The 15,269-nt window shown below is 34.1% G+C and overlaps 2 protein-coding genes across 3 annotated transcripts in view; one reads left to right on the top strand and one right to left on the bottom strand.

Moving 5' to 3' along the window:
• The first annotated feature begins 609 nt into the window (after window positions 1–609).
• On the top strand, window positions 610–3,671 carry LOC132292648 (rhodanese-like domain-containing protein 9, chloroplastic). Its single transcript, XM_059790386.1, has 6 exons — window positions 610–758; window positions 1,518–1,771; window positions 1,908–2,058; window positions 3,057–3,142; window positions 3,220–3,324; window positions 3,404–3,671. The coding sequence occupies exons 1-6, from the start codon at window positions 712–714 to the stop codon at window positions 3,472–3,474; spliced, it is 714 nt and encodes a 237-aa protein (XP_059646369.1). The 5' UTR covers window positions 610–711; the 3' UTR covers window positions 3,475–3,671.
• A 2,468-nt stretch (window positions 3,672–6,139) lies between these two features.
• Window positions 6,140–15,269, bottom strand: part of LOC132292625 (uncharacterized) — an 18,092-nt gene continuing 8,962 nt past the window's right edge. The window contains exons 6-11 of one of the 2 annotated variants that reach the window (XM_059790379.1): window positions 11,624–11,764; window positions 9,318–9,521; window positions 7,981–8,073; window positions 7,736–7,847; window positions 6,817–7,001; window positions 6,140–6,460 (exon numbers count right to left, since the gene is read on the bottom strand). In XM_059790379.1, coding sequence (XP_059646362.1) covers window positions 6,835–7,001; window positions 7,736–7,847; window positions 7,981–8,073; window positions 9,318–9,521; window positions 11,624–11,764 — 717 coding nt within the window. In that variant the 3' untranslated portion in view covers window positions 6,140–6,460; window positions 6,817–6,834. The remainder of the gene's footprint in view (window positions 6,461–6,816; window positions 7,002–7,735; window positions 7,848–7,980; window positions 8,074–9,317; window positions 9,522–11,623; window positions 11,765–15,269) is intronic. The other variant, XM_059790378.1, reaches the window with a different exon arrangement.

The following is a 15,269-nucleotide window of genomic DNA, read 5'->3' as shown; positions in this document are numbered from 1 at the left end:
TTTTCTTTTCTTTTCTTTTTTTAACATAAGATTTCTTTTAGTTGATATACAATGTGCCTCCTATGTTCTATTTAACATATTAAAGCTATACACCGATCAGTTTTTAGACCTGCTTCTAAGACCAAGATAGCTAGTTTTGCTGTAGTGGACAAAAATCAATCTTTGCTTCCACCCATATGTACAAGGATTGGGCCTGACCAGATAGATATATGAAGGGAGTGTGATGACATATATGAAGAGAAGAGAGTGGGAGTGTGAGTAGAGAGAGAAACAAAAGCATGAGATTTTTTAAATTGAAATGAAAAGAAACTGAAGACGGAATTGAGACTGAATTTGAATGGTATTGAAATTCCCGCGAAATGATGGGAAAATGCGAAATGAAGGGAAAATGCGAGTCAAAGATGGATAAGAATTTATTAATCAAACAATAAAGCCCAATTCATTAGAATTGGGCTTCAGGTTTGGCTGGTCCAACAAGTGTTCGAGAATGTGATACAGTATATTCCGCATCAGGATGAAAATTGGAGAAATAATAATTATAATATACTAATATAGAGTAATATATCCAATCTTATTTACACGTGGCAGTAACCCATTCATCCTCTGAAATTTCTTTGGGCTATTCATGGTGCCAATCACACTCTTTCAGTCTGAGAGAGAGAGAGAGAGAGAAGGGGGCAAAGCAAAGTAATCACATCAAAACTCTCATAAATGGCGGCGATTGGTTGCTGTTGTTTCTCCACACTCTCTTCTCGGAGGTAACTTAATTCCAATACTTCATTCCCATTTTTAAACAACTCTGTTTGGTTGCCGGGAAATTATAGGAAATCAAAGGGATTAAAATTCTGAGTCTTCAGATATTTTGCATTATCAAATCTCCGTTGCAACCTGCTTATTGAAAACACCAAAACAGTGCATAAAAACATTATAGTCTGATTTCTCCTTTGTCCTCTGTTTTTTTTTTTTTTTTTCTCAGTAGTGTACACTAATGGAATGTTTAGAGAGATCTGAGAATTTTAGTACAGTGATGCAAAATTGGCCTCCATTTTCAAAATGGGATTGTTTTATTCCAGTTTCCCTGTGAGAGTTCCAAAAGAAACAGTGTCGGGTTATACCCCAATTGCTCAATTTTTGTATGTTAGATACACCTTAGCATTAAACTAGGTTTTTCAGCTAAGAATCTCTACTTGAAACACAATAGGGAGGCACTTGGAAGCTGTGAAATTATATTAATACCCTATTTTGTTTTCCTTAGGATTCAATATTAGGTTTCTTTTTTTTTTGTTTTTGCATGTGATATTTTGGAATCTTTAACAAATTTTTCTGAATTAGGGTCACTCCGGGGTTATATATAAGAAATGATGCCACATCTTTCCCTTTTCTTGATTGTGTTGGTGATGTTGGTAATGGCTCGAGTTTACACAACAAATGTGTTCGGGTCCAACTAGTATATATATACATATATTAAACTTCAATCATTATATCTATGAGAGTAAGAGACCATGATGTGTTTTCAGCAATTTGGGGACATCTTGGTTAGTATTAGAGACTCATCGAGGAGGGACCATGGAAGAAGGGAAATCATTTCGTCGAAGAAGGTTAGAAATTAAAGCAGAAGTGGATTATGTGAAGGCTGAAGAAGCGAAAAAACTTATAGCAGTTGAGGGGTATGCAATTTTGGATGTGCGGGACAAAACTCAGTATGATCGAGCACATATAAAACAATGTTATCATGTCCCCCTTTTCATTGAAAATCAGGACAATGACTTTGGTATACTCTTCATCTCATTCTCAATTGCTTCTTTTTTTGCTGTCCCTTATCGTTTTACAATTTATTTAGTGGTGAATACACTGTTCTAGGAATGCCAATCAGCTTTTCAAGTTCAGTTTTTTTTTCCCAAGTGCAGGCACAATAATAAAGAGGACAGTGCACAACAACTTTTCTGGTTTATTTTTTGGGTTGCCATTTACGAAACTCAATCCTGATTTTGTGCAATCTGTGAAGAGCCAGTTTTCACCTGAAAGCAAGCTGTTACTTGTTTGTCAGGAAGGACTGAGGTAAGATTTTCGTGGATTACTTGCCGCTGATTCTCATAATATTCTGTAAAACCTCTTGATAAACATATTACTGTCACACGTGTGGCATTTCTCAACTCACAATAAACCTAAACAACCACCCAAGAGAGTATTATAAGCATAGTCTTACCCGGTCACTAAATGCATTCTTGTTCATATTGGGTGTGCGGCCGGCCAATTGAAGAATACAAGCATGAGTTAATGAATTGAATTCATAAATATTTGGTTTAGGACGTATCTACTCTTTGTTGTAAGCTTAGTAGATTAAAAGCTATTAGAAGTTATTGAACCATATAGCATAGTATTACTGCATAGTATAGCATGAATGAATGTGACACAACTTGGAATTCTTTGAAAGGCATGAGGAAATAAAATTGAAAGGATAAGATCTAGTATTGCCATCTAGTGATGAATGAAGAATGCCAAGTGCGATCATCTTTTCAAGTTCCAAAAGGCCAATGTGTTTCTTGTTAAAAGTAGATTTTTTAAACCAAATACTTTGATTCCAGGTATTGTCAAAGGCAACTCTCATTTGCTAATGCTATTATATTATAATAAACAGGCCTGCCAAGAGGATTTGGGTGCAAGACCCCATGGCTGTCTGCTCAATTTCCTGTTCTTAAGAATACAATATTGTGCATTTACTTGAATTTTGCCGGAGCAAGTTGGCGCTCTTGGAATGCTTTCATTGAGCATTATTACCAATTATAAACAACTTTTAGTACCTTTTACATAGCAGTAAGCAGAACAAAAAGACCTACAGTAAAAATAGACCAGTTGCCATCACATATATTTTAGTGTGGCATCTTTCTTAATAATAATAGCTTATGATCAGATCCTGACTTACATTCTTCTAATCATTTTCAACTCACATTCAAGTTTTTGTTTTTGCCTTATCTTGAAGCCATTTGAGTCAAGTTTTTGTTTTTGCCTTATCTTGAAGCCATTTGACAAGACTATTGTTCTTTTTATTCTTCAAGGTCTGCTGCTGCTGCCAACAGGTTAGAGCAAGGTGGTTTCCAGAATATAGCATGTATAACATCCGGCCTTCAATCTGTAAAACCAGGTTAAAATCTGATTCCGGCACTTATCTTATATTTAAGTCAGCCAGAGATTATGAAGTTAAGAATTTGTAATTTTCAGGAACTTTCGAGACTGTTGGTTCCACCGAGCTGCAAGATGCAGGGAAAGCTGGTTTAGTTACAGTGCAGGGCAAAATCTCTGCTATACTTGGAACTGTACTTATCTGTAAGTTGAACACCACCTACCTTAGAAATAATTGTGAAAGTTTGCTTCATACATCATAATATGACTATTGAATTCCCAGGTGCCTTTCTTTTCATAACATTCTTCCCGGAGCAAGCAGAGCAGATCCTTCAAATGGCCCCTGCAAGCTAACTCCCTTGAGTGAACCCAAAATTATTACACTTTTTCCGCCTCTGTCACGAGGGAATTCAGATGTTTGAATTACAGGATAAGATCGAAAATAGGTGAACATCCGTAAATGACCATGTAATGTTTTAATACTAGTGTAACAAGCCTGATTTTTGGACATTTGACATTTTAGTTGATCCTCATGCTACTGCTTGCTTGCATATATATCTATACTACTAATAAATGTGGATTCAATGTATAATATTTATATACACTTTAAAACACTTATTTTAATTAAAAAAAATTTAAATGGTTTTCACGCTTCCCAAAGGACACAAACTTTGACAAAACTTTTACATCTATTGGTTTTATACGAAATTTAAACATTTTTTATTATTTATATATTTCTTAATAATTTTATATTACTTTGTATTTCAAATAAAACAATGAATTAATATCTTTTGAATTAAATTTTTGTTTTTAATAATTTAATTTAGAAACACGCAACGTTTCCTTATACTGATCTAACTGCACATTGCTTCCTTTCTTCAAGCGACACATACGTTCATGACTTTCCTTTTTTAAGGGACACAAATGTTTGGCAAAAGTTGCATATCGATCGGTAGATTGTGTTACGGTTATATATAAGTCAGGAAAGGACTTATTCAATAGAAAGTTTTGGCACGAAAACATTGAAATAGAAGAAAGACAAAACGAGATCTAGAGATGGTTGTCAACAAAGACGAGAAGTTTGGGAATTGTTGATTGAATCTTGTTGACGAAGAGCTACAGAAATCATTCAGAAAGATTAAAAAGAGAAGAACACCCCCTGATCATCTCTATTTGACATTATCCAATCATTGACCTCTTTCATGAAAATACTAGTAGAAATCTTCATGTGAAACTCTAACTCTGTATTCTTTATTGTACTTATAAATGTTTGCAATTTTAGGGTTATCTAACACAGTATATGGATGGTGGCCTCAATGATGCATCGTCCAATGAGTTTCAGGTTTTTTTTCTTTTTCTTTTACTATCATGTGTGTGTGTATATATATATACACATATATATCTCTTTCTATTGGACTTGAGAAAGTATTATATACATTTTAACACTCTTGTAAACTAAACAAATTACTAATATTTTTTAAAACTGGATAGATTATTGTTGATAAAGAATTAGTTTTACATTCAAACACCTTTTAAACCAAATTCCTATTCTCCTTTGTTGTTCACATTGATGGTTACGTAATTAAATTAAATCACCTCTCTAATGAAATTAGAATTGAAATTTTATTTTTCAATGAAAATAAATGATAGTAGATATAACCAATTCAGTAATATATCTTTCATTATTAAAGTCAACAGTTGTGCCATTTTTATCCGTATATATAAATTGTTAGCATATTTTACAATTTTGGACATGTCATGTGTAATTAATTATAATAAATGAAAAAATTCAAACCTATGTAAGTTTTATATATACCAAGTTTTAACAATTAAGGAGTTACATTCACATTCAAACACCTCTTCTACCGAAAATTAGGATTATGAAAAAAAGAAAAGAAAATTCGCATGCCATAGATTTAGATATGACTAAAGGGCTAGATTCACATGCATGTAATTAGGAGGATTTCAGGCGTGTTTAGATTCTTTACAATTAGCCGGCACACCTTACATCATAATTCACTAATGTACATAATTATATCAAAAACTTTTAGGGTGAGTAATTCAAGTTTTCTAATGCTGGTGTTTATGGAGATACTTTTTAACTTTATTATCTAAAGTTTGTAATAGAATTTGTAGTTTGAATTTGATAGCATTTCTTTTAAAAAAACAAAAATTAATTAATTTTCAAATATTAATTGGTTTATTGAAAAGGTGATAGAAAACAGAGGAGTTACCTCAAGACATCTGATCCATTGTTGTTGAAGATATAAAATTTATATTGAAAGTTAATTTGGGTTTTTAGTTGGTTTGGTGTCTCATTATGCAATAGACCTTCGTGGCTCCTTGAAGTCATTATTGATGATTTATCTTCTTTTTCTTAATCTAACTTTGGAGAGGAGTTATAATAGTGCAACATTGGTATTATTCAATTGGGCTTAATTTACTAATCTCTTCTTCTTTCTTGTACCATATTTTTCACAATGAGTGGTACTCAATATATCTCTAATTATTAAAGTCACTTTGATTAAGTATTTAACACAACATAAACATGACTTAAACAAGTTTATTAATATTATGATGTTAGATATACAAATTTTTTTTTTTTTTTTTGGTCGACTTCTTCATTATACTGCACAAAGAATCTAAAGCAATTTATGAAAAATGATAATAATAATAATCAAACGTGCATTGCACGTTGATTTTTCTAGTATATATATATATATATATATATCAAGTGGGGTAATTTGGTGTACATCTGTGCCAAATGATGTTGCATACTTAATTGTATTGATTTTCTCATTCTACAAAAGTTAGGTTGCAGTGGATGAGTGCAACACTGTCACAACAATCTTAAGCGAGGTTATTTAAAAGAATGTAAAAAGATTGCAAAGTCCAAGGCACAACATTTAGGATGTCTCTGTTTAAAAGTATAGTCCAGTCATCGAAACAACCATATGAACACCCGCATCAACAATTTTCATTTCAACTACATTGAGAAAAAATCTAAAGACAAAATCTCTGACAACAGAACAAATATTAACAATTTTCATTTAAACAACAGTAAGATTCTTTCATTAAAAAAAAAATTACATTTAAGTTAGCAAATATTATCTAATTGCATTCTGCACAATACTTTCAATACATAAACAGGTATGCCATCAAAATATAAATGGCCTCGACTCTCAGCTGCCTGCAGTACCAAACTACAAATTTGCACGGGTCAAAACTTGAGAGATACAGAAACCAGTTCATTTCTTCCATGTCCCATCCTTTGGTTGTGCGGCAACCACACAATTTCAATCACCTTGTAGGCAGTAAAGTTGCCGGATATTTCCTGAAGCTGTCAAGTCATTGAAACTAGGAGTCAATATCCTCATCTTATTGATTAATTGTCTGTTTCTTAAAACAAACAAGTTTTAAATATAATAATAAAACAGTATTAATAACAAATGAAAATGCATATAACGTGCAAGGAATTCATTTAGAATGAAAAATTCTTCAAACAAACAAGTTTTAAATATAATGATAAAATAGAATTAATAAGAAATAAAAATGCATATAATGTGCAAGGAATTCATTTAAAATGGAAGTTTTATCTTAATGCTTATCGATAACAAATATTTTCAAGTTTTACTATATGAAGGACAACTACAATCCTTAAACAACTCCACAGATAAAGAGGGACTATAAAAGTACCTGACTGAAAGCTAGACATCAATGATGCCACTCAGGATGGGAACTCAAACAGGTTGTAATAAACACCCAACCTGACCTTAGATGGATGCAGTCAAATACTAGATTGAAATGAATGTAACTGGTTGATTGAGCCCGCCATAATTGTGAGCCCAGGTAGCTTGTCAGGTCAGATATAGGTTGAGTGACTGCAAATTGAGTGAATGGTTGGACATACAAAAATCTAGCAATGGGTTGAATTTGGTTCTAACAAATACTAACATTAGCACAGGAACTCAGCTAAGAAATGCAAAAAGAAATTGCAATGATATTTCATTTCATCAGTTTCTTAGATTGTTCATCAAATTTTGCTGTTAAATAGGGAATTGAGTGAGTTCCCAAAACGTATGATCTCCAATAGACAAAAAATACATAGGTTGTAAGAAAGGAAACAAATAATTTACTTAACAAGACCTTCAATTATCAGGAAAAAACTGCTTTTTCATTCCATTCTAAAGGCCAAAACCTTGTACAAATCATCCATCATCATGTATTTCCTTACCCTACCCATGTTATTTTGACATTACTCTCAATGTTGATCAAGTAACTCCTCAATGTTGTAATTGTTGGTCTTCGAAGCAAATGACAAAATCATCTCAATTGATTTTCTTCAATTTTATAATTAATGGGTTCTATTTCAACCATCTCAAGTTCACGAGTAACAACTTTAGTCAACTCAAGAAAATATTTGTTTCTTCTGCAACTAGTGTGGTTTTCCTACTTATATTCTTTAGTCTTGCCACACATCCATCCCAAACATTTGCATTTCACTCAATATAGGAATACATAATATTTTGTGAATATGTAATAAGTAACAAATAATTTACTCATCAGGAGCAAAAAGATGAAAGCAACAACAATATAGAGTGATGATGACCATTACCGTATAACCAGTCCTTAAAGTATACATGGAGAGCACTTGATAATTCCCGTTTCCGGCTATCTTCAAGCTGTGTTTCCCTCAATATTTGTTTAATCTCCCCTAAATTTCTATGCTGATATAAAAAATAAAAATAAAAAGTTTTATCAAACATTTGGTTAGTAAAATAAGAGATTTTCCAAATTGCAGGGCATTCATGCAAACCAACCAAATTATCATGCATTAAGGAGAAGGTTTGGCCCACATACATTTCTCTGCTGCGATGTCATATAGACATCGGGTAAGGGATATGGATTATCTTTAGTAGATCCAGAGGATTCAACTCCAACCCAATTTGGAATCTGTGTAAAAGACAAGCTGTATGTGTTAGTATTATAACACAAATTTGAAAGCCATGTAGTTTAAAATTAAACAACCCGCACACCCCGCGCGCGCGGGCCAATTAATTCGTTTATTATTTATAAACGGAATGAGAATAAAATATTACAAAATTAGGGTTCATAATTATATGATGTTAGGATTCAAACAATTAAATGTGAGCAATTCTAAGAAGCACGGAAACGGATACAGTGACACGGCAAATCTAGAAACATTAGGACAAGGACACGGCGGGGACATGGCTAATAATAAATATATATATTATATATATGATGTTGTGCTTTAAGGAAAGTAAGAGTAATATTAGTTTGTACAACCTCATAATGAAAAAAAAAAAATGGTGTTTTGCTGGAAAAAAGAAAGAATGATAGAAAAAGGGTTAAGAAAGAGAGGGAAAAAGGTTAAAAAAACAAAGAGGATTAGGGTTTTGTAAGAATGAGAATTAGGCATTAGTTAAAAATAAACGTAAGAATCCATAGAAGGGAAAAAAGTTCATGGGGAATAGAGGAAAAGGGAAAAAGAAATTTGTTGTGAAAGGAAAAAAATAAGTATCTAGGATTTGTGAAGAACAAGAAGAAGAAAGAAAAGAGGAGGATGAAGAAGAAGAAAGAAAAGAGAAAGGAGAAGAGAGAAGAGAGAGATAGAGAGACCATCCACCGGTAGCGAAGCTTGGTTGGTGGGAGAACAAGAGAGTCAAAGATGATCGTGCAAGAGTTCAAACCTTGAACTAAAATATAAGGTAAATATCTAATTGTTTTAATATAAAACTGTTTGATAAAACAACAACTTTTAAGTAATTATGTAATTACCATCATATTGCTGAAAGCTATTAAACAACTCCTTATATTTATACTTCAACTCAACATTGTTTCTAAAACTTTCTTAAAAATCCCCATAAATGGGACACGTGTGTCGAACATGTATCCATGGTGTGTCAGACGCGTGCCCGGATATTCAAGAAAATATAAATTATTTGGACACATTTTTTGGCGTGCCCATGTCGAGGCGTGTCAGTGTCCGACACGGATTCTTTGCCCTTTTAGGCATGTCCGTGCTTCCTAGGTGAGCATATGATAAAGATTAGCAAGAACTAGAGAAATAAATAATAAGCGAATAGACAGAAAAATAACAATCAAACTAAATGATGCAATGTCATATTATACTATATATTCAAGCCAAGTTAGCTGACAAGAAATATAATACATACCAAAAAATTTGTAAACTGATCAGGATCTAAGCGTGTAGCAGACTCAGTCTGAACATCAGAAACGCCAGCAGGATGAGACATTGAATCATGCGGATCAACCACTCCCAGGGCCACAGATTCATCCCATTTGTTGACTGTTGCCTCAATACCAACTTGACTCATGTGCTCCTCCAATTGCGAGTAAAATGTATTGTATGGTGCCACCTGATGGAAGTTGGTTAGAAAGGAAAAGAATGTTCCAAATGTCAATCTTTTCTGAAGCATTGAATAAAGAAGCAGAAAATTTTCCAATCAAAGTAAGATGACTGAACCAAAATTACCAAGTGACCCAAGCAATGAATAAATGTGATCCTATTGATATCCTACACTTCCCTATTTGAGCAAAGTCTGAAAACTAAGAAAAAAATGTATTTATGCTGACAAGACATAAAAAACACGATCAACTCATTCCAAATCCTATTTAAGACAATGGTAGTCTTAAGCAATTGCCATAGGACATGAAATGGCCCATTAGTGAAGTCATTTATGTTCGAGACTATTCCTACATGCAAAAGTACATTTATTGCTTTGGTTAGAGGACAGCACGAGGCAGCTGAAGCAGAAGCCACTATGTAGGAGAAGGGGAATGAGAAAGGAGAAGGGAACACTTTTGGACACATGCCCAACATGCTGTAGATATGTCCATAATATAAAATTAAAATATTATATCACAGATACACAGTTGATACTCTTTGCATACTTGCGAACCAACAACTCTGAACCAATAAATCCTACATTGAGATAAAACTCTCTCTTTTTAATTAAATAAAAAAGAAAAAGAAAAGAAAAGAAAGAAAGTTTAATCGTTAAAGAAATTATCTTACAGTAATAAATGAAAATTATTTAAAGTTTGTTCGTACTTTAAAAATAAAATAACAAACAATAAGATTTTATCAAAGGAGTGTACACGGGAGGATAGGAGTTATAAAAAATAACGTGTGTGCATATATACACACACATATATCCACGAATTTACATGCACAGTCATACATATATATAGAGTCCTTTTTTGTCTTTGTGATCACTGATCAGTAATTATTATTAAGGAAAAAAAAAATCAGAAAGTATTATGATTACGATTCACTAGATGAAAAATTGCATACCACAACCATATATTGAATATTAGATTTTCATTTACTTATCATAAGGTGATGTTTGTTGTATGTACTATATTTTATATATAAACATTTATATATTTGCTACTGTATTCTCCTAGTGTCTATGGCCTACTCTTTTCACAATTTGTTGTGATGTTGTGTCAATGCCATATCCATGTCTATGCTTCATATAATTATGGATATTACAGTCATTGCTCAGGTACTCTTATCTTAAGTGAAACAATTCCAGTCAATTAATACGGTCAGCAGGGTAAAAAATGTGATCTCCAATGCTTGTTCTTGATGTGCCATCTATGTTTATTGTACCTATCAAATCTTGACAAACTTTCACCATTAATATTTGATTTTTGTTTTTAAAGGAAGAACAGAGAAAACTTTCTCTGTATTATTTTTCTTTCTCTCAGTGTTCAGTTTATGCTAGGTCAATACATCATTTTGCCTGACAATGCAAAATTTTTGGTACAATTAATAACAAGTAAGAACATGCTATCTATTAACATGACGCAAGTAACGCTAGACACATTCATGCATTCTATACACAACTACATCAAGCAACACAAGGATACGGTTGAAGTGGGGGAGCAAATAGGCAATTCTAAGTGTGGTTTTCCTGTGCCTCAAGCCAAACCCCAAGTCAGGAACACCCATACTTGCCTCTGTTCAGCCACCTGCTATGCATGTATACATAATTATGTAACCAACGAGGCACCAATGCATGTTCACACATGCTATCACAAAAGTAACTCCTCAAGTGGAGCAAATAGGGAACTCTCAAGTATGGGCTGCCTGTGCCTTAAGCCAAGCCACACGGTCAGAAACACCCATATCTGCGCGTGTTTGGCCACTTTTTTCTGAAGGTATGTAAAGAAAAACAAAGGCATAATAGTACAAGGGTACAACAGAATGATTAAATATTACAAAAGACTAAACATCACAAGAACACAAGAAATTCGCCCTCAGACTATATTGATCTATAACAAGCACTAGTCTAATACAAGGTTTCAATCAGAAATCAAATATTATTAATTCTAAGCCATAGACACTAAAAGATTAATCACAGACTGGGAATCATCACCACGATATAGAAAAAGAGTATGCTGGTGTAGGCATAATTTGCATTGTACACAGTAAGGAACAAAGAACACTGACCTGCAACTTATGGTTATCGCCAACAATAAGGGGCCGTTGGTTTACCCCCAAGAAGAATACACACTCCCGACAATTGGCAATACAGATTCGTTTTGCTGCTGTAATCACATGAACACGCTCACAATGTTCAACTCTTACAGCCTGTAAAAGACATAAAATTCATAATTAAAAAATATATATCATTTAAGAGAGGAAAGCATTTTACGCTCAAATGATTTGATGATTAGCCGGTAACTAATTTAAATGCATAGCATAACATATACGCATTGATATGAATGCTAAGATTTTTATCATTAGAATGCATAAGCGATGATCCAAAAAAACTGCTATCACAAACAAATTCAACTAATGATTATTATGTAAAGCATGCAAAATTGCAAGAACCAAATTCAACCAATTAATAAACAAATTCCTTTTTTGCCAATACTAAAAAGGAGTACTGAATTAGATAATTAGAGCCTAAAGGATTATGTTAGCAATAATGCTTCTCAAAGTCTTTTTTTTAAAGGAGGGGTGTTGTGGTGGGGGGAATTAAAACCATCCAAGGATGAAGCTAAATTTATAAGGTGAAAATCATGAAATAAAACATCCAGCCACTAACATGCAAAGTTCATTATCTCACAAACATGTTTGTAATTTATATTGCACAATTTGTTCCAAATGAACCAAATACTCTACCCAAACATAGAGGCAATCATGCCATCACTATCCCAGAAGCAATATTGTATGGGAAATTCAGTGATTTACAAGGAAAAAAAAAAAAAAAAAAAAAAAAGACTTCCAGTGATAGGACAAACTAATTGAATGATTTAAATCCTTTTCATTTATGACCAGTAGGCAGCAGGAAGCAGATAATGAGCATTAAAAGTTTATTATTGTGGATAGGATCTTTTTTTTTTTTTTTTTTTTGATAAGTTTTATTGTGGATAGGATCTTTAAATGAATAGAAATAGTAAAAGGCAAGCCAGCAAGTATGAGGCATGAGCTTCAGTCTGGGAGAAGCCATAAATAAAGCCCCCTCCAAGATGCTGCATAGGTGGGATCGGCAGTGGGTAATGGCGCCTCTTTAAAGAGTAGCAACATCACCATGTCGAATCAGCACATAGGAATACGAATATATGACTTCATACAGAAAGCATAAGAGCATTAATTGAACAGAGTTTGAGGAAACCCATCTTATAAATTAAATCTCCAGATCATGGAAATGGCCACATGATAAGACCTATTTTTTATTTTACAGTGATGGAAGAACCTAAATACACCAAGGCTCCGTTTGGTTAGATGGAATCAACTAGAAAAGAAAGGAAATAGAAAAATTTTAAACTTTTGTGGAGTTTGGATAGAATGAATAGGAAAAGTTATGGAAAACTATGGGCTTGCTTGGTTTGCCACTAAGAAAACAGTTCTGAAACACTCAAGAAACAACAAATTGTTTTTAGAGAACTATAAAAAACTTTTTTAACTTGAGTTTTCAGGAAACAGTTCTCAGAAATTGTCAACCAAACAGATTTTTATAGAGTTTTCAGTTCTCAGAAAACATAAAATTGTTCTTAGAAAACTAAACCAAGTAGGCCCTAGGATACATGCAACCGGCTATTTTCTCCCAAAACTTTCCCCAGACAAATCACTATTTTCGCTTGAAAACAGCCCTTTTTATTTTACAATCCATTTTTACTCAATAAATTCTTACATATTTTTCTATTAGGTTTCAAACAACTGCAAGACCAAAAACAACTTCTTATATATACTGTCGGATTTCTAGGAAATAAATTAGGAAATTCAATTTTTGAAAATAAAATCTGAAACTACAATTTCAGATTTTAGTAGTTTCTGTTTTCTGTTTTCTAGCCTAGAGTTTTGCTGATTTGATTTGCTGTTTTTGTGGGCTTCCTAATTTGGTGGCCTTCCTCTACTATTTATCTTGTAATCGTCTTTCTTGAAAAATAAGAAGACTAAATATTTTTCTTCTTAAAAAAACCTTCATGGTATCAGAGCCTTGTGCTTTTTTTCTATTTTCTGATGATGTATAAGTCAGCTAAACCGGCACCCAAGGAAATCCTACCGTCTCTTCCGGTACTTCCGAAACCATTCCGCTCAATCCCACTATTTCTCCCACAAATATTTCGCCCAATCCCACACCTTTATCTGCCGATTACTATTCCCAGAATTTAGCCCTTTATCTCACAGTTACAAAACTCAATGGGCACGATTATCTCGAGTGGTAGCCTTGTGCTTTTTTTCTATTTTCTGATGATGTCGTATAAGTCGGCAATGACCCAAGGAAATCCTACCGTCTCTTCCTGTACTTCCGAAACCATTCCGCCCAATCCCACAATTTCTCCCATGAATATTCCGCCCAATCCCACACCTGTATTTGCCGATTACTATTCCCAGAATTTAGCCCTTTATCTCACGGTTACAAAACTCAAATGGTCACAATTATCTCGAGTGGACTCAGTCCGTAAAATTGGTGATCGATGGTAGAGGCAAAATTGGGCATTTGACTGGCGAAATATCGAAACCTGCTGTTGGTGACCCTAATCTGAAAAAATGGCAGTCTGAAAATTCTCTTGTTATTGCTTGGCTCATCAATTCCATGGAACCTACCATTTGAAAACCTCACCTATTTCTTTCCATTACTCAAGTTGTCTGGGAGGCCGTTCGAGATCTTTATTCGGACCTGGAGAATTCTTCTCAAATATTTGAGTTGAAAACTCGACTCTGGAAATCCAAGCAGAATGATTGTGATGTTACTACTTATTATAACGAATTGGTAACTTTATGGCAAGAACTTGATCAGTGTTATGATGATGTTTGGGAGAATTCGAATGACTACGCTCACCACAAGAAGAGAGAGGAAAACGACAGGGTTTACATGTTTTTAGCCGGCCTTAATCGGAGTTTGGACGAGGTCCGAGGCCGCATTCTCGACAGAAAGCCATTGCCCTCTATTCGGGGAGTTTTTTCTGAAGTTAGACGTGAGGAGTCAAGGAGAAAAATCATGATGCGCAACGTCGAACATGGTTTCAATCAAGAACCTGAGAGATTTGCTCTTATGTTAAGAGGTGTTGATTCTGACAACGACGGGCATAAGAAACCGTGGTGCGAGCATTGCAAAAAACCATGGCATACAAAGGAGACGTGTTGGAAGCTTCATGGCAAACCAGTAAATTGGAAGCCAAAATCCAAAAGTGACGGTCGCGCCTACCAAGCCACTACTGAAGAGACTCAGGCGCCTTCTACAAACTCGGATGCAATCTCTTTTACCAAGGAGCAATTAAAGGACCTGTCCAAATTGTTTTCTCCAAAACTGTCCTCAACTCCGTCTTGTTCTTTGGTACAGAAGGGTAACTCTCTTGCTACTACGTTTTTTGGTGTTATTCCTAACCCTGTTCATTCTTGGATAATTGATTCAGGCGCAACTGATCATATGACCGGTTGCTCCAAATTATTCTCATCTTATAGTCCGTGTGCAGGCAATAAAAAGGTTAAAATTGCAGTGGTTCGCTCTCGGTAATTGCCGGGATAGGAACTATCAAACTCACTCCTTTGTTAACCCTCCATGATGTGCTTCACATTCCCAATTTGTCTTGCAATTTGTTGTCCATCAGTAAAATTACCTCTGATCATCAGTGTCAAGCTAATT

This window comes from Cornus florida, unplaced genomic scaffold (genome assembly GCF_030987335.1).
Source record: "Cornus florida cultivar Cherokee Brave unplaced genomic scaffold, ASM3098733v1 CherokeeBrave_3.0.0_Hap2_Chr02, whole genome shotgun sequence".
Taxonomy (NCBI): domain Eukaryota; kingdom Viridiplantae; phylum Streptophyta; class Magnoliopsida; order Cornales; family Cornaceae; genus Cornus; species Cornus florida.
This window is presented reverse-complemented; position numbering and strand designations above follow the sequence as displayed.